Raw genomic sequence first — 24,613 nt, 5'->3', positions numbered from 1 at the left:
CTAGTGTCACTGGTCGTTTTCTGGAAGTTCCTGATTAAAGTCACATATGTCCTACCGATAGTGTCACAGTCCTTATGTTTTTAGAGATCCGTGACCAGAGAGAGATTGTTCAATTTTATTTCAATAATTCGCTTGCCCGTATAACTGGTCCCCGGATAAAACCCACGGGGTTGGGCAGTCGATCGACCCTACTCCTTAATTGTCACAGAGGCATTCTAAAGTTACAATGCATGGTGTCGGCCAAATTCCAAACGTTACTATGCATGGTTTCGGGGATATTATAAACTTTATAATGAACGATATGGGTGTGTATGTTAAGGCCAGCTCAATTTTTGCAAGGTTGTTGAGATGTAAATAAGGTTAGGGCACATGATTGTTGGCGAGATTGTAGGTTAGGGTTAGGTTAAGCATTGGGGTTAGGTCCAGGGCTGGAATTAGCGCTAGCCCTCGTCCAACCCCCAGGGGTAGAGGAACGCCCAAGAATTAACAGATTTTGTTCAAATTCGTCATGACCAATCATTTCAATAAGAGGGTTGTGCCAATTCATATTGGTCCGTCCAACCCTCGTCCAACCCCCAGGGGTAGAGCAACGCCCAATTTGTGTGTTTATATCGCCTACAGCTAGGCTGCAATTCTGAATGAATAATCCTTGAACTTGACATATTTATTCCTTATTTATACCCAAAGGGCGGCAACTATTGATTTTGGTGCATTCCAGACCCCCAGGGGAAATGGCACATCCACTTGTTAATATTTAGTCTGTAAATTTGGCAAAACAAACCAAACGCCGTCTTTGTTGTACAGTCGTTGCAGACATTTCATATTTCATTCTCTTCATTTTAAAAAGTACCATAAAGCGTTGGAAACAGATTGAAAGCATTGCCCTTGTTAATATAATTTACTATTTCGTTTCGTGTCTATATCGCCGTTGGTAAAAATTTGTCTTTACCGTCAAACAAAAATAAGACACTCTGTTACGGTTACCTTACCGTACATCTCTTGAGAAGAAACTCATGTCTTTATGAGACTGAACACACGCTTCACAAACAAGGGTTTGTTGTTAATCATGTTAGTAGGCCTACTTTACTAGTTCCTTTAGGAACTGTCTCTGATCGGACTATGTCCGGGGCAGGCCCATAGCTGGCTGCGGAGGGGCAGTGAAGATTTTAGGGGGTGCACAGTCTACAGAGTACAGCAGGTATTTTATAGATAGGGCGACGGTCGTTGGCGCTATTGCACTTTGGTACCTCTACCAGTTCCCGTGGTCGTAGGCACTTGAAATTTTCGACGTCACCCTTTGATGTTGGCATACCATTATTTCAAATAATCGTACGGGCAACTTGCCAACGGTACATTATTTATACTAGTGAAATATTGTCCTCGCATGGCGTATTTCACTGTAAAAGCATGTGCGGTGTGTCTGTATTTTAAGTCGTTTAATGGTCTCGAACTTAAGACATTGTGTAATATATTGTAAAAAACACTCGGGCCTATGGTCCTCTTCTTGTTACAATATATTACTTAATGTCTCGCACTCGACCACTAAACAATACTTAATATGCAAGTAATGCTTTACCCTACCATGTTTGTTTGATGGTACTCATGTTAAAGGCAGAAGCTTGGGTGGTCAGACAGTTTCAGATTTCCCCTTAGTATGAGAGTTCAATAATCAAATGTTCCTGTATTCGTTGCGTTTGATAGATAGTAAACAACAACCCGGAAAATCCCAATCGGATTAAAATACAGATCTATATTTCGTTTCGTTTTTTTATACTTTCGATGGCCTACACTACATGAAGATCTGACAAGTTATAGCGATAGGTCACGTCAGGGGTCAAAAGACCGACTTATGACCCTATGATGTCAGACATTTGATTAACCAATGAGCATTGATGTTACTAGTGGATTACCCACAGTTCCGTGCAAAACACGCCTAAAGCTTGCCGTGACAGACCGTTTCATTGGCTTATCGCTGACGCCATTCAGAACACGAGTTAAATAATAACTCTTCCAGATCCTAGTGTTGTAAAGACAAGTAAAACGAAATTTTGAACTATAAAAACGAAACGAAAATCTGTGTTTTAACCAGATTGGGAAAATCCTTGACCTGTAGTTGTTCTGATTTCCCTTAGCTAGTGTGACGTCTTTTGTTCCGATGTCCTGTCAGGTCCTGGGGGGGTTGGGTGGCCAAATGGTTGGATCATAAGGCCTGTCATTGAGTCAACTGGCGTGGTTTCGATTCCCCGGTTGTACCGGGTATGTGACAAGGAGTAGGGTCACCTGTCCCACCTCATGGGTTTTCTCTGGGTCCTCCAATGCTTAAGACCACTACGTGCAAGCGAATTATTGAAATAAAATCAAACCAGATGTTAGTCCTGAAATGACCTAGTTCATGTTGAGTGGATTTTAAACCCCATAAATCTCACATCCCATTCATCCGAGATCTTGCCTCATTACCGAAAGTTACATCTTTTAATTAACCTAAATTCTACAATTTTTTTTCTTCAGGATAAGCCACACAGAAGATGGAATACCCAGTCAAAAAATAAGTTGTGGACACAGTTTCCTCCATCTATGTTGAGTCACGATGACTTCATCATGTGTGATGAATCAAGTGGTACAAACTCATCTATTAATATCCAAGATAGATGTCAACAGAATAATACAAACCTGTGACAGTCTCGTTATGAATCACAATACAACCATCAAACAACTTATCTCCCTTTTCTCTAAAATATCTGGTTATGATTCGTACTGTCAACAGATTGTGTCGTTATGTAACCAGATCTTGTCTGTTACGGTAACCAGTAGCAACAGTGTAGTAAATGTGTGTAAATCGTTAAAACCAATAGATTTGCCGCCAGGTCCTGGAAGTTCAACATATGTCAAAAATGGTGACCAGATCGCTAAGGAAGCGATGTCAAAGGCATGTAAAGTCACAAGATTATATCACAACAATGTCTCTCCTTCTAGTTTAAAACAACCTGTAGGAACAAGAAAATCCAAACCAAGCATATCAAAAAGAGGTAAACGCAGTCTACTTAAATCACCCATAGCAACAATTAATCCTGATTTACCAACTGTAACTAGTAACCCTATGTTACCCATAGCAACAAGTGAATCTGAATTATCCATAGTATCAAGTAAAGTAAAATTTCAACCGCCAAGCAGTCTAGGTAAATTACACCCGTCAAGCAGTCAAGGTAAATTACAACCGCCAAGCAGTCAAGGTCAATTACAAACTGCAACCAGTCTACTGAAATCACTCATAGCAAAAAGTAAAACTGATCTGTTTATAACAAATAATAAATCTCAAATAAACATAGCATCAAATGAGCGTAAATTATCTGAATTTACAAAATCAACCACTAATCCGAAATGCACCATAGAAACCAGAAAACCTGAATTATCTGTAGTTGAAAGTAAATCTGAATTCCCCATAGTAACCAATAAGCCAGAGTTACCGATAGCAACCACACCGACTAAATTATCCTTATCACAAAATAAACCTGAACCAACAGTAAAAAATTCAGCTAATATAGAAACATTTCAAACTATAGATGATATAAGCTTACTCAAGAACAGCGGCAAATTCTTAAAATCTCATTTAATATCAAATAGCAAAAATGATAAGAAATTTACCAAATTGTCAGAAGCAGCACCTTCAGTGCGTTTTCCAGTAAAAACTTCCCTTAATGTGTCTCATATATCAAGTGACTCATTGTGTGAAAATGTGATGGACCAAGGTCTTGAAACATCGGGTCAAGGCTCATTTGTTGAGGTCATAGTAGGAGATGACCTTAACCTGAGTACTTTGAAAGATGAAGGTCAAGTTTTTGTAATTATTGAAGGAGATGAGACTTTCGAATTTAATGATGTTACAAATTTATACGATGAACTAACCATACCAGTGGGTAAACCCAACACAACCATAGCAACAAGTAAATCTGGATTATCCATAGCAACAGATAAACCCAATGTAACTATGGTAACAAGTAAACCAGAGTTATTTATATCAACAAGTAAATCTGAATACAATGAATTCCCCATAGCAACAGATAAGCCTGAGTTGGTCATAGCAACTGAATTATCAATAGCAACATCACCATACCAAAACAACATTAAATCATCAACAATTGTGGAACCAACGCTAAAAAATTCATCTGATATTAAAACAACTGAAGCCATAAATAATAGATTCCAGAGCAAAGCTGTCAATACCAATGTACTGCAATCTCATTCATTACAATTAAGCAAACAAAATAAGGAATTCCCCAAAAGGCGTTATCCATTTCAGTGTTCCTTGTGTCCAAAATCATTTGACCGAAACAAATCTCTGATACGACATACAAACGTTCATGCAACTACAGCAGCTAGATTGGCTATGAAACCATGCCAGACATTTATTTGCGAAATTTGTGGGAAAATATTTAAAAAACGTCAGCGTCTGAGAGAACATAAACCAGTTCATCTGGATCACAAACCTGTTGCCTGTCCGCACTGTGATTATAGATGCGTTAGTAAACGTTATTTAACTACCCACATGATAAAGCATAATGGTGAGAAGATACACCAATGTGAGAAATGTGGCAAATGTTTTAATCGAATTCACAGTTTGAGATTCCATGAATTGATTCACAATGTCACTGAAAAAAACTTTTTCTGTGACGTGTGTCCGTCCAGTTTTTTTCACAACTATCAGTTACTACGCCATAAAAAGCAAATGCACGAAAACCCAATCCAATGGTCTTGTCAAGTGTGCGGTAAAATGTACAACACAAAATATTATTTGAGTATCCACTTGAGACGCCACACCACTGATGAACGATTCACTTGTGACATTTGTGGAAGAAAATATAAACTTAAAAATTCGCAAAGGAAACATAGTAAAACTTGTGATGGTGGAGAGAAGAAAATTAATGACAGATAATAAGCATTTAAACATAACATTATTCATGAGCTAAATCTGCCTATTACAGGTCTTTCTTTAGACCTGGGGGTGGGAAATCTGGTTAGGTGGCCAAATGGTTAGCGTGTGCGCGTTGTACAATAAGGTCTGTCATTGAGTCAACTGGCGTGGTTTCGATTCAACGGTTGTACAGTACGTGACAAAGAGTAGGGTCACCTGTCCAACCTCACAAGTTTTCTCTGGGTCTTTCAGTTTCCACCCACTGCTACAGCGAATTATTGAAATAAAATTGTACCATAATTATGTTAGTCCTGAAATTACCTAGTTTGTGTTGAGTGGAGGTTAAACCCCATTCCCCGGTTGTATGTGACAGGGAATAAGGTTGCCTTCCAACATAATGGGTTTTCTCCGGGACCACTTAGTGCTAAGGACCCCAGTGCACAAGCGAATTATTCAAATGAAGTTGAACCGTATGTTATTCCCAAAATGACCCAGCATTGAGGCCGTGGATTAGTCAGCAGGGGCTGTAAGGATATGATACAAATAAAAAATAAAATAAATAATATTCAGTTGTCCGAATCCTATAAGACTAACGATCAGTTAGTTCCCTTTAAGGGTTCAGAGTTTCCTTTATGTAGTTTTGATTGTCCAAGTGAAAAGTGTGTTATATAACATTAACCGTAAAACATGCCGTCATCGGAACTGTACGATCTATGATAATGTCATGCGTTCGCCTGTCTGAATAAACCTTGTTGTTGCCTGTTATACTCTTTTGGTACACAAATTCATCAGGATTTTCCGAAGTGGTTTCCCCCCTTGTAAGTGGCGCAAGACTGAGGGCCTGAAAAGGCTGCTGTCTAGTCGTTCGGATGGTTCGGAAAACCAAGTCCCGTGTATACATTGGCAGGCACGTAAAAGATCCCTTGGCAGTTGGAATTCGATGTAAGAGTAGGCCATATAGTGCCACTGCCCGAGCAAAATATGCCTCACAGCACATTGTATGGCATATACCTTCTTCATTAGCCAAGTATAGAGGAGGAGAACAGTAGGACATTAAACCCCATTTCATTTCATTTCATTTCATTACCTCCCAGTTAGTCACTGAGCCACAGAGGCACCAATTACTATTGTAAACATATAGATGTCTATTAAAATAGATGTATGGCGAGATAAACATGTGGGCAATGTGTAGATAAACATTTGATATCGAGTAAATAAATTATGTGGTAACCATGACAACGTGTGTTTACAAAGTATCATGGCGGTAATGTCATATCTATCTGTTTATGATGTAAATGTTGACTTAGAAAATGACTTCAGTATTATTTGACATCAGATCGTGTTATTTATACCTTGTGTTTTTAGATTGTTTATAACATCGTCATACAAGGGCAGATCTGATAGGAGGCACACCTGGCTCATTCCCCCCCCCCCCAATTCTGGATCCAGGGGCACACTTTCTCAGATCACTGGAAATGACATTTCTGGGCTTCTAGTTGTCAGAATTTTTTTTTTTTTTGTGGGGAGAGGGGGGGGGGGGGAGGGGAATGTCCCGCTTTACGTTTTTCCTTGATATATTGAGCGACAATAAAATACGATTGATATATAGAAGCTGACCCCTATTCCTTATAAGTTATTCCCAACTAGTACTTTAGTAGTAGTATCAAGTTCAATTTTACGGGCAACAGTAGACTGATACTTAGGTACTTTGGTGATACTTAAGTACAGAATAACATTTTCGGCCCCACCCCCTAAAATATACCCCCACCCCTCCCAACTAGTTTCAAGTTCGATTTTGGGACAAAAGTCTGAGATTTAGGTGATAGGCCTACTTTAGTTCATAGTAATATTTTCGGCCTTACCCACCCACCCACGTTGTAGGCTACATATATTCCGTAGTTTGGGCATGGGTTGGGTGTGTGTGCTGGTGGGAGGGAGGGGGCGTTTTCTTGTGCCAGACGATAAAACCAGTCAAATAAACCAGTCGAATAATCCAGTCGAATATATAACGGATAAACAGTGGTATTTAGCAGTCGAATATATCAGTCGCTAAATATAAATAACTCAGAAAAAAAAACGTACAGCGCAGAGGCGGATTCAACAGTGCCCTTTTTTACTGCTGAAAGTGCCTTTTCTCAGACTCAAATATGTCCGTTCCCAAACCGTTGTAGGGATCCTAAATGATTCAAACCATCGACCAAAACACACCAGTCTGGGAAATAGCTTTTGGAATGGCTACAGATGCAAGGAAATGACGGATAATTTTCTTGGGGACCCCCCCACCCCCAAGTGGCGTGCCCCGTCTTCGCGGTCAATGCCTTCATTTTGCAGCGCCCCCCCCCCCCTTTTCAAAATTCCTAGATCCGCCCCTGCAGCGTGTCTTTATTAAGCAGCGGTGGCAGTAACTAAGATAACAGTACTAGATACAATGCTGTCGTCAATTTTATGCATCGGACACAGACTATTTATTTATTTAAAGCTATTTCAGTCAATGACCTCAGTCGTTGACCTTTAACCCTAGTTGATGACCTTACTCGCAAAGAGAGGTACTGAAAGAAAAACGCAGTGAAGGTTTCAGTTTAACAATCAAATTTGAACTTGCGGGAAAATAAAAAAATATAAACAAAAACGCCGATAAATGATGCTCGAATTAGTGCGTCTTTTATTTAAATTAAGCAAATTATTCCTTAATTTTACTCAGCCATCGACTGATATATTCGACTGGAAATTCTAGCAGTACTTTGGGTTAGTGCTAAATTATAAGGCCAGCTCAATTTTTCGTCATAGGTCACGAAATGTAAACAGGGCTAGCGCTAATCCCAACCCTAGCCCTAACCTTGGACCTAGCCACTATGCTTACCCTAACCCTAACCTACAATCTCGCCAACAATCACGTGCTCTAAACCTTATTTACATCTCGGCGACCTTGACAAAAATTGAGCTGGTCTTAACTTTTAGACTTAGCCTGGCATTTAGGGGTGATGTTGAACTCCGTATCCGGTTTTTAGAGTTATCTTTCTCAAATTATGGCGGGAATGTAAAACTCAATTAAGAGACGAAGCCAAACAATTATCACCAAGGTGTCCTGTCTCCCTATCAAGTTATCTAACTGTAACAACAGTGGTGTAACGGACATTTAGGTTAAAGTCATCATGGTTATGCATGTTGAACTTCAAGCCACTTGCAGTGCTTTAGGATATTTAGAAGGAAAGAAATATATCAAGGAACCAGACTGTCTTGAAACTGTAAAAGATTTAATTCGATTTTTGAAAAGAGAAGATGAAACTTGTGACATCAGACGTCAGCTGGGACATGCAGGAATTTTACAGAATGATTTGCTTCAGCTTATTAAAAATTATAAAAATGACGCAGCTCTGTTTGATGCAGTTCTTAGATTATTGGTTAATCTAACACAACCAGCTTATTTATGTTTTAACAACCACATACCAGAAGATAAAACTCTTCGTAATTATTACATTGAGATTGAAAACCATTTATATAATTATAAAGAGGCATTTGTTGATGAAGTGTTATTCGCTGTTTTAACAGAAAAAATTGGAGACATTTTAAAATTGGACTGGGAACAAAGACAAGAAGAAGATAAATTAACACTAGAACGAATGTTGATAGTTTTGAGAAATGTTCTACACATCGCTCCCGATCCTTCAATGGAAAAAAGAACAGATGATGATGCAAGCCTACACGATCAAATAATATGGGTTTTTCACGTGAGTGGTATGGAAGATATGTTATTATATATAGCTAGTGCTGATGATGAAAGACAACTGTGTATGCATTTATTAGAAATAATTTCACTTATGTTCAGAGAACAAAAACCAGAGGTTTTAGCTAATGCCGGTGTAAAAAAGTCACAGTCGGAAAAGGAGCGCGAAGAAAGAGAATTAGAGTCGATAAGAGAACAAGAAAGAGCCAATAAAAGAGCTGAATTTTTAAAACAAAGTACAAGACATTCGAGGTTTGGTGGGACATATGTAGTTAAGAATTTTAAATCGATCAGCGATCGTGAAATGATCTATCATAAGGCACGTGGTGATGTCGATAATATAACATTAAATGATAAAAAACGTAACACCAGAGTTTCTAAAAATAGACAACCAATAAAAGATACAGAATTTACTAGACGTTCAACTCTTAGTATTCGTCTCAGCTTGAAGGAATTCTGTGTTCAGTTTTTGGAGAATTGTTACAACCCATTGATGTTTGCTGTTAAGGATAATTTGTTACGAGAAAAAACACAAGAACACGATGAAACGTATTATATGTGGTCAGTTCGTTTTTTTATGGAATTCTGCAGATTTCACAGTAAAAGAGTGGACTTGATCAGTGAAACCATGTCTACGAACACCTACCATTATATTTATACAAATCTGATTAATTATTACGAAATGATGTTAACAGAGAAAAAAGAAGCTAAAGTTTGGGGTAGAAGAGCCCATCTGGCGTTAAAAGCTTACCAAGAGCTGATGTTAACACTGGATTCTATGGACAGATCTGGGAATTCACATTTCATCGAAAGTGCAAAGGTCATTAAAAGTAATGTGTTTTATTTGACGGAGTATAGAGATATATTTGTTACGTTATTGAGGAAGTTTAATGAAAGCCAGATGTCCAGAACATATTTGAAAGATCTTGTGGAAAGTACGCATCTTTTTCTCAAGATGTTAGAAACTTGGAGTAAAAAGGGTTCCGTGGTTGTCCAGAAAAAGAAAAAGCATAAATCTAAAAAGCCGAAAGAAAAGCCTGGATCTGCTGCTAGCGGACCAAGTGAACAGGAATTGGAAGATATGTGGGACGAAATATCTGGCGAGTTATCAGAGATTGTACAAAATAGAAAAGAAATACCGACAGATATAACACCATTCGATGCTGCTTCGGAAGTAGATGTTGATCAACAACGAGCGGAAACTATGATACGTATACAAGATACTTTGAGAGAGAAGAAGATGGGGGAAGCTGTAGCATTGTTTCGAGCAGCTAGAGAAGTCTGGCCAGAGAGAGATGAGTTCGGAGCAGTAGATGTATCACCAGAAGATGAATTTATGCTGGTTCGAGAAATCTTTTTAGCACCTTTACCAAGACAGACAGTTGAAAGTGAAAACAATATATTTGAAGAGGATGAAACTTTCAATGAAGTTGAAGAGGAGGAAATGGAATTTACTGAAAAATCCGAGCAACAGTTTAACTTCCAACAATACATGAATACGTTTGCTAAATCAGCCATATTAAAAAGTTACGGTTTATTACTAGCGGATTATAAAACTAATACGACTCATACTAATCACTGTATTATCAAAATGTTTCATAGAGTATCAGTCGATCTTGGTTGTGTTGGTATGTTGTTTCAAGCATCTATATTCAGGACATTTCAACAATTGATGTTTGGACCATGTGTAAAATTACCCAGATATAAGGAAATGGTGAAATTTGGAACATATCTTGTTGAACATTTTGTTAAAGCTGCACAAGACAATCCTAAAATATTCATGGAGTTATTGTTTTGGAAGAGTAGTTCAGAAGCCATGGATATAACTCACGGTTATGGTTATACGGCCAACAATAGAACTAAAGTTTTGTGGACTGAGGAACAAGAGCAGGAAGTTGGTCGTTTGTATGAAGAATCTGCGGCTAATATAGAAGATAATGAAAAAGATATTGCCGATCGTATTATGGAAAGACTGACTGACCCGACTAAAACAAGGAATCAACTGATACGACAGTTAAAGCGCCAAGGTCTAATTGATAGTGCTGCAGAATTAAGAAGTAAGAAGACTGGTGTCAATGTATGGAGGGAAGAACATGAATTAGAACTTAAAACATTATTTGAAAGATATAAAGATTCGGACGATCCATTGGGAAATATTGCGTCTAGTATGTACAGATCTAAAAATAAAGTGGCAAATAAGTTAATAGAACTTGGCCTAATTAATGATCGTAAAGACATTGATAAAAAACGTACAAAAAAGAATAAAAGTCACGTTGTGTGGAGGGAAGAAGAAGAATTCGAACTGAGAAATCTGTTTGAGGAGTACCAAGATGGTGGAAATACCTTACATAATATTATGTCCCGTATCAGTGGTAAATCAAAATCTAATGTCATAGATAAATTATTAGAACTTGAACTTATTAAGGATCGTAGTGAGGTGGATAAAAGGAAACCCACTAAAAAGAAGAAAACGAATAAAGATATCTGGGGTGCAGAACAGGAGGATGAAGTATTACCTGATTTTTCCAGTAGTGATGAAGAAACACGAGCTAGACGATTAGATTCTACGAGAAACATGTTAGAGAATATTAATAGTAACGATGAGAAGACTAGTGATAGCGAGTCGAGTAGTTCTGATGATAGCGATATGGACGACAATGGTGTTGATATGGCGTCGGGCTCTGAAGGTAGTACCAATATGCATAAAGATGAAACAATCAGAAGAACGGCTTATACTCAAGGTTTAAACTTGACGGAAGTTATCAAGGATATTGTTTCTAGTGGTAAGATGATATTTGATAAAGGGGGGGGGGGGTGGCCGAATGGTTAGAACATGCGCTCTGTATCATACGGTCTGTCATTGAGTCAGTTGGTGTGGTTTCGATTCCCCGGTTGTATGTGACAAGGAGTAGGATCGCCTGTCCAACCTCGTGGGGTTTTTTCCGGGTCCTCCGGTTTCCACCCACTGCTAAAGACCCCTAAGCACAAGCAAATTATTGAAATAAACTAGAACCATGTTAGTCCCAAAATGACCTAGTTTGTGTTGATTGGATGTTAAACCTGATCTCTCTCTCAATCTCAATCTCTCTCCCACTATTTGATAAATAAATTTCTAATCCACACTGTATATAATAAAATCTTACCTTCACATTATACAGTTAAAATGAAACATATGTTTGCTCAATATAAAACTTTTATTCTTAGGTTATAAAGAACAGATAACATGGATACAGCGGGCTTTACAGAAAACGGCCAATAACAGAGAAAAAAACAGTAAGTAATCAAACAAAACTATTAGCTAAATGAAATGGGGTTTAACGTCCTACTGTTCTGCTTCAAACCGGGCTAATGAAGACGGGCATAGGCCATGCAGTGTGCTATGAGAGAAATTTTGCCCGCACAGAGGCACTACGGCCTACTCTTATATCGAATTCCAACTGTCAAATGATCTTTTACGGGCACGCCAATGTGTACACAGGGCCTCAGTTTCCGTCCCATCCGTACAACTAGGTAGTTATCCGTCCTGCATCACTGACAAGGGAGAACCACGCCGGAAAGTCTAGATGAACTTTCTCGGTCAGTGTAGAAATCAAACCACTGACCTCCAGGCTAGCGAGCCAGCGACTTACATGTACCCACTTAGCCACCATGACCCGGTTATCTTAAGGAAAAGATTGTTAAAGTAGCTAAGTCTCTAACTCAAATCATCCAACGTCTTCCGCATTGAAAACACAAATTATTTTTCAATTTAAATTAACATTGACGTTGTGATCTTACCGGGAAAAGATGAGATTCTGATATCCAATATTTAAGACAAAATAAACATTTTATCATTGGTACACGTATCGTGTACCATAATGTGTTTCAGCATCTTTTGTAACAAGGGAATTTGCTGAAAATTTCAGTCAAATTGATCCACTCTGAACCGTCAATTTAGCGATTAAATTTCGGGCATAGCCTCGATCATCATAATTACTAAAGTCGGTACGATAAAAAACAGTCTTGATTATCCATTTTTTTTAGTTAATCAATGAGCGTTAAGTAGCAGATTGGGTTCTAATCCAGTAAATATCGACGGCTAGTGATGACATCAAGAGTTGATTATGGTCTGGATAAGTTAATTAATGTCTAATTGATAATTTAGATATAATTTTAAGCCTAAAGAAAGACCTGCAATTGGCGGATTTAGCTCTTGCATAATGTGTGTTTAAGATCTTGGATACTTTTTATCTACACCTATTACATAATGTACATGTACATGTATGTTTAATTTATATATTATAACTACATGTAGCAGGATACCCGGCTTTCCCTCGGGGGTCATAACTCCGAAACCGGAAGTGGTAGACTAACGCCACCTTGCCTATGTTACTCCCTGGTCCGAGCTACCCCTATAACCCAAATTTCAGTCTCGGGGAAAACCTAGTGTAGCCGCCAACCCCGAACAGACCGGCTTCGCTCGGGGGTCATAACTCCGAAACCGGAAGTGGTAGATTAACGCCACCTGGCCTATGTTACTCCCCGGTCCGAGCTACTCTAGGGGTGATGATTTTCCGTTTCAGAAAATAGCAAATTCCGTTTTAAGTATTTTTAATTCCGTTATTTTCCGTTTCAGAGCTGACCATATTCCGTTTTTTCGAGATAAAATGTTATTTTATGAATAAATGAATAAAACATCTTAAAATGCCTTTTATTACAAAACGGATCATTTTAAACCAATGATAACAAATGTTGAATTGTGAATGACTTGTAATGTTCAATGACTAGTTATTCTTTAAACCTGTTTCCCGAATTAAATAACAGAAAATTACATCTTGTGAGCTCGTTTCATCTTTTTAGCAGACGAAGCCATTTTTCTCAGCTGCTAGGTGTAGTCGCGATTTATCCAGACATCTTCGTAGTTTCTTCCGTTTCTTCGAGAATAAGGGCTGGATTCACAAGGCTACGGTATATTTCTGATGTCACGTGGTTAATGCGGATAAACACGAGCCCGGCAGTAAAATAAGAAGTAAATGAAACGATTTTTACTTTTATGAAGTGACAGAAGTTTTTTTAAAGACATATATATACATTACACTGTTTAATTCAAGTTAAACTACAGAGTAATTTTATAATGGGATACATGAAAGACGGGTTTTCGTTTCGATTAAAATTATGATTCCTAAATGATGAAATGAAAGTAGCGAAATATTAAAATAGACAGTAACAAAACCACGCGATATCATTCAATATTTCCGATTTTTATGAATAAAAAGATGAAATACTTGGATAACTGCAAAATTATTTTGAGTTTGTGTTTAGTATCAGCAAATATCGGCTTTTCCGTCTTTTTCCGTGTGAGATTTCAAATTCCGTTTTGAGTGGACAATTCCGCAATTTCCGCGTTTTTTCCGCGATCACGGAAAATCATCACCCCTACTACTCCTATACCCCAAATTTCAGACTCGGGGCAGACCTAGTGTAGCCGCCAACCCCAGACAGACAAACGACAGTCACAAATATTAGTATAGATATAATCCGTTTTGATGAAACTTGAAATGCACGTTTACAACCCAAAGATCTTGGTTCCATTCGATATTCGTGCATATCGGATCGTAACTTCCTGGATTATGGCCCCTGATTTGTACAATAAATCACATTATTTTTTTAGCTCGTTCTCTGTCCATCTCTTGCAAAATGTGGGCGTATCTTACATGGCCACCGCTTGTTAACTATTATAGTGAGAACTGCCAGCTCTTTATCTAATCTCCCATAATGTATCTTTAAGTTCATTCTGGTGGCTGGCAATCTTGACAATTTTAATTTATATATTTATAATAATATCATTACAGATAGTGGTGTTTCTATACCAATTGTACCTCTAACAGAAGATAACGAAACAGCTATGGAAGATGAAAAGTTTTTAGATTTCATGAAAATGATTGGCATCTCTCCACCTGCTAATGAACAGGAAGCGTTTTGGAGAATATCAGGTGAATTGAGTGTAAGTGAATTAAGGAATATTATAGACGGTTTAACGTTAAATGATCAAGATGAACCCATAAATGCTGATAAAATACAAGTTAAGCAGATTTCGTCAATGAAGAAGAAAAAGCAGGCCAAGGAGAAAAAGGAAGTGAGAAAAAACAAAAAAGATGCTGAAAAGGAAAAAAAAGAAAATAATAAACAAGCAGAAAGAAAAAAAATAATGATGTCGAAACTAGAAGCGTTAAAAGCTTTAAAAGAATCTCGAAAAAGAAAGAGAACTGATGAGAATAATGAAAGTAGTAGTGATGAAGAAATCGAAAATAAGTTTAATAAACCCAAGTCAAGAATAAGTCCTAAAGGAACTAAGAAGACCCGTAAAATACAGAGAGTAATGGACTTGGATAGTGAAAGTGATGACGCCAGCGAGAAAGATAGATCTCCAGTAAAACAAGTACAGATGGAATCTGATGGGAATAGTAGTTCTGATGAGCCTTTAACTAAATCTACGAAGTCCCAGTCTTTTCCTGCCACCATGTTAAGTCAAGTAGTAGATTCCGATTCTGATGTAGATGATCATATTCCTCTGCGTAAAGTATTAAAGAAGAACATTATCTCGAGTGATGAGGATTAATGACTGGATTATAAATAGGTTTATCGTCATTGTGTAAAATATTATATAATATATCGTATTCAAAATCATCAAAAAACATCAAAACAAAACAAAAAAATAATTAAAACTCAACTATAATGATCAAAAAACAAAAAAAATAAAACTCATCTATAATCATCAAAAAACAACAACAAAAAAAATAAATTAAAAAAAAAAGATCACTGCGTTAGTTTTATTCGTTTTATTGAATTTTGTGATGTAATTTATTGGTAAAAATACAACCACGGCGATACAGAAAGAAAAACGTGATTGCATAGTTGACTACCCGAAAGGCAGTCTTTCGCGTTTATAAAATTGTGCGTGAGCCATAAAAAGATCCTGCCAATTTCAAAAATGAGAAAAAACTCCCCCAAAAAACTCTTCTTAATTATATTGCAAGAGTAATTCTACATTTTCTTGAATTAAGGAAGGCCAAATTGTATTCATGCTTTAGTCTTGTTTAATATTTGGTGAATATGGTAGCGTCAGAATTATCATCATGGAAACAGATAACTCGAAAGTATGTAGTTTAAAAAAAAACAAAAACTGAAAGTAGTTTATTAATCTCAATATTTAGAAGAGCGATTTAGCCAATTTGCAGGAATCTTTCATGACCCCCGCGAAGGAAAGTCGAGGTGTGCCCAGAGGAGCAGGAGCTAAAGGTCAACTTAAATGAGAAGGACTGGAAAGGTAGAATAAGCGCCAACAATTATAAATGGTTTGTTCCTTGGATGAAAGAGAAAGAGTATGAGTAAAATCAGTTCCCGTCGCTAAGTCTACATGACATACTTTGCGAACCTACAAGTACCAAAAAAAAAGGTAAGATTACCAAGTTAAAAATCTATTTGATCATTTCGGGGTTTTTGAAATTTGCGATTTTTCCGTAGACAATTTATGTCGTTAATATGGGTACATGTAGGTTATCTTGTCTTGCAACAGATTCTATTCTTTGGCACCTAGAAATGGACACAAAATGAAATGGGGTTTAACGTCCTACTGTTCTGCCCCAAACTGGGCTAATGAAGACGGGCATACGCCGTACAGTGTGCTATGAGGAAAATTTTGCCCAGACAGCAACACTACGGCCTATTCTTATATCGAATTCCAACTGTCCAGGGATCTTCTACATGTACGCGCACGTCAATGTGTACATGTACATGGGACCTCGATTTTTTGTACAATCCAAATGACTAGACAGCTGTCCTTGTCAGACCCTCTGTCCTGCATCACTGACAAGGGGGAACCACGCTGGAAAATCGGGATGAACTTGCAGAGAACGAACAACCGACCTCTAGGCTAGCGAGCCAGCGTCTTACCCACTTAGCCACCGTGACCCCAACCTAGAAATGGACACAAAAGGGACACAACACAAATAATATGATGGAATGTGTCAAGACCAATCTGAATTACAATCAGATATGTCAACTGTGGTGACTAAATGATACTATTCAGGTCAGACATTATAGTTAACAATTTTATCACTTAAAGATACATTTAGACAAAGGGCTAGCCATTCTTGCTATAATAGTTCGAAAATAGATAATATAAAATAGATAATATAGAAAATTTCATTCAAATTACCCTATTGCGAGCGAAGATATTAGCATTTGAAAGTTTGACAAGACCTATGCAATAATTTCAACCACCATACTTTTAATTTAAATCAAAATTTGACCGAACCTTTCTAATCTATTTAATATCAGAGAAATCTGATACCATTGAGAGTTGATATGGCCTGGATCAGTTAATTATTGTCTAATAATTTAGATAACATTGCTAAAGACCGCTATGCGGAAGTGAAATATTAAAATTGAATTGAACCATGTGTTAGTCCCAAAATGACCTGGATGGCTGAATGGTTAGGGCCGTGCCAGCTGTATCACAGGGCACCACTGCTAAAGACCCCAACGCGCAAACGAATTATTAAAATAAAATTGAACCGTAAATTAGTCCCGAAATGACCTAGTTTGTGTCAGTGGAGGTTAAACCCCATCTCTCTCTCTCTCTCTCTCTCTTTAAATATAAATCTGTATTTTAATCAAATTGTTTTTGTACAAACCAAGTTTGTCACATACGGATGCCATTATTAATGCCTATAAATTAATAGGGGGATCACGGTGGCTAAGTGGGTAAGGCGCTGGCTCGCTAGCCTGGAGGTCGGGTGTTCGATCCCTGCATTGGCCGAGAAAGTTCATCCCGATTTTCCGGCATGGTTCTCCCTTGTCAGTGATGCAGGGACGGAGGGGACGACAAGGACAGCTGTCTAGTCGTTCGGATGGGACGAAAAACTGAGGTCCCGTGTACTCATTGGCGTGCACGTAAAAGATCCCTTGACAGTTGGAATTCGATATAAGAGTAGGCCGTAGTGCCGCTGTCCGGGCAAAATTTCCCTCATAGCACACTGTATGGCGTATGCCCGTCTTCATTAGCCCGGTTCGGAGCAAAACAGTAGGACGTTAAACCCCATTTCATTTCATTTCATTTATAAATTAATAAATTGCACTCCATAATTTATGTTCCCTTAGGCACGAAACAAGTTGTTAAAAAAAAAACAAAAAGAAAAAAGAAAAAAAGCAAAGAAAGAGACACTTAATGGTATGTACAACTGGCACTGCCCACATCAACATTATAATTTTTGGAGCGCTTACATTTAAACCTTAACCTGTCTTTGTCGACAATACATGTAGTCACCATAATGTTATACAGCTAAGTGGTCACGATTGACCACAGTGAGAACCTATTTTATAAGCCGCAGTTGAGTATTTAGTTTCGTATTTAATTCATATGGCCACGCATCCGTATCAGACGGGAACTTGTCTTGTCAAGGTTCATTGAGAAAAACATGTCTTAGTTCAATATTTTTTGACAAAAAACGTAGTTTTTTTTTTAACGACGTCGAGAAGGTTAAAGACTGGCAAAGTGGTTGAAATTCTTATGAATGATTCAAACTTGGTTTATATCGATGAAACCAATTCTGAAGACGATATTTCTGATGAAAATGATTTAGAAAACAAGAGACTTATAATTATCCAGCTGTAGTCCTTTGAAATAGGCATACAAAATATTTCACTTTAGCCTTTATTTAGCCTGACCACTTGATGTCATGACGTCAAAATTACATAGACCGATTAAGGGTTAAATTTATCACTTGCAGAATCACTTCACTTGATGTAGCCAAGGAATATAATATTCCGACAAGAAGTCAACACAGCTATGCACAGTTCCACATATTTGAGTAGAAGGGTGACATTTACAATAGCATTTTGTATTGTAACCCAACTTTATATTCCTTATATTCCCTTAGGCACCTAAAAAGATGATAGAAAATCAAAGGTGATTTTCCAAAATAAAGAACCGACTATAAAGAAACCAGCCCTTAATGATATGTACAACTGGGGTCAAAGCACTGCCAACAATACATAGCTTTTTAAATGCCAAATTTGTCGCAGAGCCACGCTCAATTCTAGGCAGCAAATGTTAATGGATGGTCTCATGTTGATGGATTATTCCTAATACCCCAAGGGTCAGCCCTATTGTTTTGGGGCATGCCCAGCCCCAAGATGTACGGCGATGTCCATTTTCTGTTTGACCATCTCTCTTTGTTAGGACTGCTATTGTAGTTTGCAAGGGATTAGATGGTGCTAAAATCATGCATAGGGCCTTTAAGGTTTGTGGGGCGAATGGCCGAATGGTTAGCACGTGCGGGCTGTATCATAAGATCTGTCATTGAGTCAACTGTCGTGGTTTCAATTCACCGGTTTCCTTCCACTGCTAAAAACCCCCATCGCACAAACGAATTATTGAAATAAAATTGAACCATACATGTATGTTAGCCCATCTCTCTCTCTCCCTCTCTCTCTCTCTCTCTCTCTCTCTCTTCATGTCATTGTACCTGGAGTCAAACATCTGTGGTGAGAAGTGAAAGTTATGCAGGATTTTCAAGGATATTCTGCTTTCATTCTGGAGTCAATATATTGAGAAAATGTTGACTATGACACCTACTGAAAGTCATCTTCAATAGAAGGCCTGATCTCGCTTTAACTATGTACATCTTATCAAGGCCTTCACTTAATACCCGGCATATTTCGGCACTAATTTCAATTGGGTATTCACACTGCCTGGGAGCCTATCAGATTCCTCGGTCATCGCGAATACAAGGTCTCACGCTGTCCAGATAAAATGTCTACCTGTGATAATCGAGTTGCAAAGTTCAAGGTTAATTCAATGTCAAGGTTTCCGTGGAGGTCACTATGTTACAACCTCTGATTGGACGCTACTGTTCATGTGTCTGCAGATAATGTAACTATAAGTTTGGGATTTGTATTTTAATCTAGCTTGTCTACGATATCACCTTAGGTGGAATTGGACGTAAAACTCTAGAAACAAACGAACGAAAGTAATCTAGCAACGTCCAAAGTCCAGATGTTGTAAAACTCAGTCGTTGCTTCAGGAACGTGACTGAATGTAGGTAACATGTAAGGGCTTGTCATTCTACTAGCTACCAGTGGTATGTTCAGCTCTTGCTGTGGTCATCAGCCTATAATAGACAATTGTCCACCCACATCCGACAACTTTTCATATCTCACACTGATAGCTGCATTTAAGCGTCCATTAAATATTACAAATGTGGTACCCTATATGGTATGCCAGGTTTTTCTTTCAAAGGTAATGCTTCATAATTGTATTTTTCATTTTATTTCTATTTTCAGTATGCGAAGGCTTTAATGGTGGGACGTTCATCCCATAATTATGCGAGGAAGCAACATGTACCAAGCTGGGGCATTGGTACATGTATATGCTGCAACCAACACATCAACCCTTTATGACCTGTCAGCTACATTTCTGAGGCCGAAAAACAAACTTATACACTGGATAGAATGTGACAGTTTTGGGCAGTGGCTGCATGTTAAATGTGCTGGTATCCAAATTTAAAGATGTGCAGGTCCAATTTTACTGCAGTGAATGTCAATAATTGAATCATTGCGGGGGATTTTTTAAATGGGTATGGTGGCCGTATGGTTAGCACGTGCGTGCTGTATCATCGTCACGAATCTGAAATATTAAGTATTGAGAATTATGTGTTTGAAATTTGCGTTCTGTTGTTATTTCTGTAGACATCAAATAATAACATTCATTTGTGATTTAATATTTCATACATATACATCACCGAACGTCAATTACAATTTACATCAATGTTATTATTTGATGGACATAGAGATAACAACAAAACACAAATTTCAAACGCATAATTCTCAATGCGTCATAAGGTCTGTCATTGAGTCAACTGGCATGGTTTCTAAGGATTTTCTATTAATAACTTAAGGAGTTGTTACTCTTAATCAGATTTTAGTGTATTATACATGCTTCAGCACCAAGAAAAGGTGGGTGTATGTATTGTTGCCTGGCAACCTATCTTTTTAGCTTGTTCTATCCAGCTCTCGCAAAATGTGAGCGTATAGCAACCGCTTGATCAATACTGTGTTTTTGTACATTGATTGATATGTATTTAAATTAGTGAATTGTTAATCAGGGATTATTTGTTATATAGGATTATTTTTACAAGGGGATTATTTTTGAAAAGTTCTTTGCCTGGCAAACTATCTGTAATAAGGATAAATAAAGAATTCTTGAAGGGAAATGCAGACCTGCCAACCTAAAATGTTTGCAATGAGTGAGATTTAACGAAGCCACAGCTCCCTGGTCAGGTCCTGGGCGAAGTCCTGGCGGGGTGCGGAGGGGGGGTGGCGATGGTTAATGTGTGCGCATTGGATCAGATGGTCTGGCATTGAGTCTAATGGAGTGGCATCGATTCCCGGCTTGTACGTGACAAGGAGGAGGGTCACCTGTCCTACCTCCTGGGTTGCCTCCGGTTTTATAGCTCCCACTGCTAAAGAACCCTGTGTGCAAGTGAATTATGGAAATAAAATTGAGCCATATGTTAGTCCCGAAATGACCTAGTTTGTGTTATGTGGACATTAAACCCCATTTCCCTCTCTCTCTCTCTCTCTGTACTTTTATATATACTTTTTAAAAAAAGTAGGGGATATTGAAATGCAAATACCTATGCAGGTTGTGATATAATAATAAATAGTCATGGACATTCACTTGACATGCTTTGAGAGTATGTTCACAGATGAAGAAATTATCGCCCCAACAGAACCACTGAGCTGTACATGCGACACGCAATAGCGCCATACACGTGGGAGGGGTTCATTGTCAAATTTGACACTTCAAGGAAGGGTTGATGAAAACTGCCGCTTGCAGGTTTATCCTATCCATGTTTGCGTTCCTATCGGTTCTTGCATAAGATTTACTGTTTAGCTTATCTTGGCTTTAGTGTGTTACGTTTAATTTGATCGGGAGACGTGTTCGTCGACGTCAACAGACAACACTGCAAGAATTGGCCGTGGCACTGCACGAGGAGTGGGTCAGATTGCCCCAAATCGTGATTGGATGGTTGATTAGGAATATGCCACGACGAATTGCTGAATGTCTGAGGGTTGGTGGAGCAATTACTCATTTTTAAGACAAAAATCAAAAACGTCCATTTTCACTTTTGACAGTGTATCTCTACTTTGCAAGTGAAATGGGGCCGTCAGATAAGCCGCCCATATGAACTGTTTATGTTCATGTGTAGGCAATTTGCCTGTTATTAACATACACTGGTTACCAGTAATAAAAACAGCAGTGCATTTCCGCAGTTTTGTATTGTTTCTGAATATCCCCTACTTTTTTTGAAGAGTATATAAACAAACACTTGACAAACGAACATTGGACAAATGTACATAAAAACGTTTTATAGGGCTAAAAATGCGTTTTTGAAAAAAAAAAATTGTTCCTGCAACCGCAGTTTATCGCCTCTTCAATACGTGCTAGGTATTAGTAATCTATGCATCCTGGCACAATTTTTAAATTTTTGGACCACGTGAACAGTGCCAGCTAATCTATCCTAGTTGGAGGGTGTGGCATTTTGGGCGTGTCTATTAGGGGTAACCCACCGCACAAACTGTCTGGCAGTGGTCATTCATGATTCCTCTCGTGGTACTGAACAACTCCAAAGCTGTTTTAGGTGGTACAGATTTGAGCTAATCTAGCCTAGCTTTGGTCTGGAAATTAGATAACTCTTTTCAGGGATACTCCATCACTACAAATGTCTGGCAATTACATAGCTCTCTCAGGGGTATCCCACCACTAGAAATGTCTGTCAGAGTGTTTTTGTAATACCTGAAGATGTACGGTACTTTGTTGTGCGATTTTCATGTGGTACACTTTTGAGCTAATCTAGACTAGTTGGGGGGCATGGCATTTTGGGCGGGGAATCCCACACCCACCACCAGAAACCCGGCAGACTTACATTCTGATGATACCAGATATACATACATTGATACCATATAGGAGAAAATTGGTACACTTTTCAGCTAGGTTAACCCCCTGGGCTCCCGCTCTATCTGATTACAAATTCTTTATGCACAGGACGTCACTACCAAATGAGTCTGACCCCTGAAATATAAATAAGAGTTATTTCCCTTGTCATCATGTCTTCCGTTGTAAACAATGATAAACACTCGAGCCGGTTTCAGGTTATTTTAGATAAAAATAACAATTTCTACAAACCAGGTAGGTTACATTTTTTATTCGTTTACCTGGTTACTTACGAGGTTGGCAAATCGAAATTTTTCCAATGTGCGAAATGGGGAAGTTGATGTTTGAACGTACCTATCCTATAGCTATAGGCCTCATGCCAATAAGGGTCTATAACTAAGTATAGCGCCTTCGAACACCTAGCACTTTTTGTAGGAGATGTTAGGTATACTATAAGTAATGATGGCTCCACATCATTTCAGCCCGTTCGGTAAATGACTTTTTATTTTACAGACCTTTCTATATTTTTCTATCTATTTTTGGGAAGACACCACTTTATTTTTAATTTTAGTCTCGATTATTAAGACACTAATATGGTTTCCTACGCACCAAGCCTCCATGTCTTTCAAACTCCCGGACTAATTAATTGAGTGTCGTATTGAGCATAGTTTAATCTATCGAGGGACGAGCTTGAAAAATGGGCTGTCGGATTTAACTGGAATAGAGTAATGCTCGTCATCTTATTTAGTGTCTTGGTGTTCGAGTCAGTCTATAGTACTCAATCAGCAAGGTCGGAGTACAGGTAAATTTCAACATTAGTAATTTCCGCTTTTCTCCGTCGGTAGTAGGAACTTTCCGTCAATAAGCAATCCGTGACGTCATTATAGTCCTTCTGCACATAGAAATATAGACTAGAATGTGAGCAGAAGGACTAAAATGACGTCACATTTACGGAAAGTTACGACAACCCACGGAGAATGGCAGAAATTGCTAACGTTGAAATTTACCTGTTGCAGGCAATATTGACATTCGGGTTCGTGTTATACTTATGGAAAGGATATGTTGACATAATTACTTGCATTATTTAAAAAATTTATGAACCTTTTCCGGTGACCTTTAATTTTGGTATGGGGCAATCGATATGTACCCTTAAGATCTCCTGAAAAAAGTCGTAATTATTCCCTATACCCTTAGGATGACCCCTATTGTTTTTGTCGCATGTCTGACCCACAGGGACAGAGCCACGCCCAATTTTTGTATTTGTCTGTTTGTCGCCTACAGGCCGCATTTCTTAACGGATCGTCTTGAAACTTTACATCCGGTACTTATTCCTTATACCCTAAGGGTCAGCCCTGTTGTTTTGGTTGCATGCCTAACCCCCAGGGGAAGAGTAACACCATTTTTTGTATTTGTCTGTCTGTCACCTACAGGCTCCATTCCCTACCTTATCGTCTTGAAAAATTCGTACTTATTCCGTATACCCTAAGGATGATCCCTAGCGCTCTTGAGCAACCAGTTTGTTGGATATTCAGCGCTTTATAAATAGATTATTATTATGATTATTATTATTATTATTATTATTATTTAAAAAAAAAAAAAAAAAATTTGAAGGGGGGGGGGCGAATGGTTAGCGCGTGCGCGCTGTATCATAACGTCTGTTATTGAGTCAACTGGCGTGGTTTCGATTCCCCGGTTTTACGTGACAAGGAGTAGGGTCGCCTGTCCAACCTCGTGGGTTTTATGTTAGTTCCGAAACCTTTTTTGGATATAATATATCAAGGTTCCAAAAATAGTCACACGCCCTTTAAGCAATTGGAGGTGTGTGTGTGTGTGTGGGGGGGGGGGGGGATTCATTAATTTTGATGATAACCTAGCATGTTTTAACGCTGTGAAAAGTTAGTACATGTACTTTGTATTTTGACACCATCCATGACATTGGTATTTTGAAACATTGACTACCTTCAGACTTTTAGCAACGTTACACTTCCCTAAGCATACACTA

At 38.3% G+C, this 24,613-nt stretch overlaps 3 protein-coding genes across 6 annotated transcripts in view; all 3 read left to right on the top strand.

The window, feature by feature from the left end:
• Window positions 1-971: 971 nt before the first annotated feature.
• Window positions 972-5,674, top strand: LOC126827523 (zinc finger E-box-binding homeobox 1). Of its 3 annotated transcripts, none has more exons than XM_050556964.2 (2): window positions 972-1,068; window positions 2,509-5,674. In XM_050556964.2, the coding sequence occupies exon 2, from the start codon at window positions 2,588-2,590 to the stop codon at window positions 4,928-4,930; it is 2,343 nt and encodes a 780-aa protein (XP_050412921.1). In that variant the 5' UTR covers window positions 972-1,068; window positions 2,509-2,587; the 3' UTR covers window positions 4,931-5,674. The 3 variants fall into 3 exon arrangements, with proteins under 3 accessions (XP_050412921.1, XP_050412922.1, XP_050412920.1); XM_050556965.1 differs by having other exon boundaries at window positions 979-1,052; XM_050556963.2 differs by having other exon boundaries at window positions 990-1,198.
• Window positions 5,675-7,891: 2,217 nt separating this feature from the next.
• LOC126827501 (protein timeless homolog) lies at window positions 7,892-20,908 on the top strand. 2 transcript variants are annotated; one of them, XM_050556903.1, is made up of 5 exons: window positions 7,892-11,416; window positions 11,838-11,906; window positions 14,465-16,068; window positions 17,775-17,844; window positions 19,959-20,908. In XM_050556903.1, exons 1-3 carry the CDS (start codon window positions 8,062-8,064, stop codon window positions 15,229-15,231), a joined length of 4,191 nt encoding a protein of 1,396 aa, XP_050412860.1. In that variant the 5' UTR covers window positions 7,892-8,061; the 3' UTR covers window positions 15,232-16,068; window positions 17,775-17,844; window positions 19,959-20,908. The 2 variants fall into 2 exon arrangements, with proteins under 2 accessions (XP_050412860.1, XP_050412859.1); XM_050556902.1 differs by lacking the exon at window positions 17,775-17,844.
• Window positions 20,909-22,784: 1,876 nt separating this feature from the next.
• LOC126827589 (uncharacterized) overlaps window positions 22,785-24,613 on the top strand; it is an 80,578-nt gene continuing 78,749 nt past the window's right edge. Inside the window, exon 1 of the mRNA XM_050557075.1 lies at window positions 22,785-22,866. Coding sequence (XP_050413032.1) covers window positions 22,785-22,866 — 82 coding nt within the window. The remainder of the gene's footprint in view (window positions 22,867-24,613) is intronic.

The sequence above is a fragment of the Patella vulgata genome, chromosome 7 (genome assembly GCF_932274485.2).
Source record: "Patella vulgata chromosome 7, xgPatVulg1.2, whole genome shotgun sequence".
In the NCBI taxonomy this organism is placed as follows: Eukaryota; Metazoa; Mollusca; class Gastropoda; family Patellidae; genus Patella; species Patella vulgata.
The sequence above is the reverse complement of the archived record's forward strand: the minus strand, read 5'-3'. Positions and strand labels throughout refer to the sequence as shown.

Bases quoted from the DNA above. Each gene is read 5' to 3' on its own strand.
- LOC126827501 (XM_050556902.1), top strand. From the start codon at position 8,062: ATGGTTATGCATGTTGAACTTCAAGCCACTTGCAGTGCTTTAGGATAT. The intron at 11,417-11,837 runs GTAAGATGATAT...TTTTATTCTTAG, and splicing joins CAAGGATATTGTTTCTAGTG to GTTATAAAGAACAGATAACA. The intron at 11,907-14,464 runs GTAAGTAATCAA...ATATCATTACAG, and splicing joins CAATAACAGAGAAAAAAACA to ATAGTGGTGTTTCTATACCA.
- LOC126827523 (XM_050556964.2), top strand. From the start codon at position 2,588: ATGACTTCATCATGTGTGATGAATCAAGTGGTACAAACTCATCTATTA.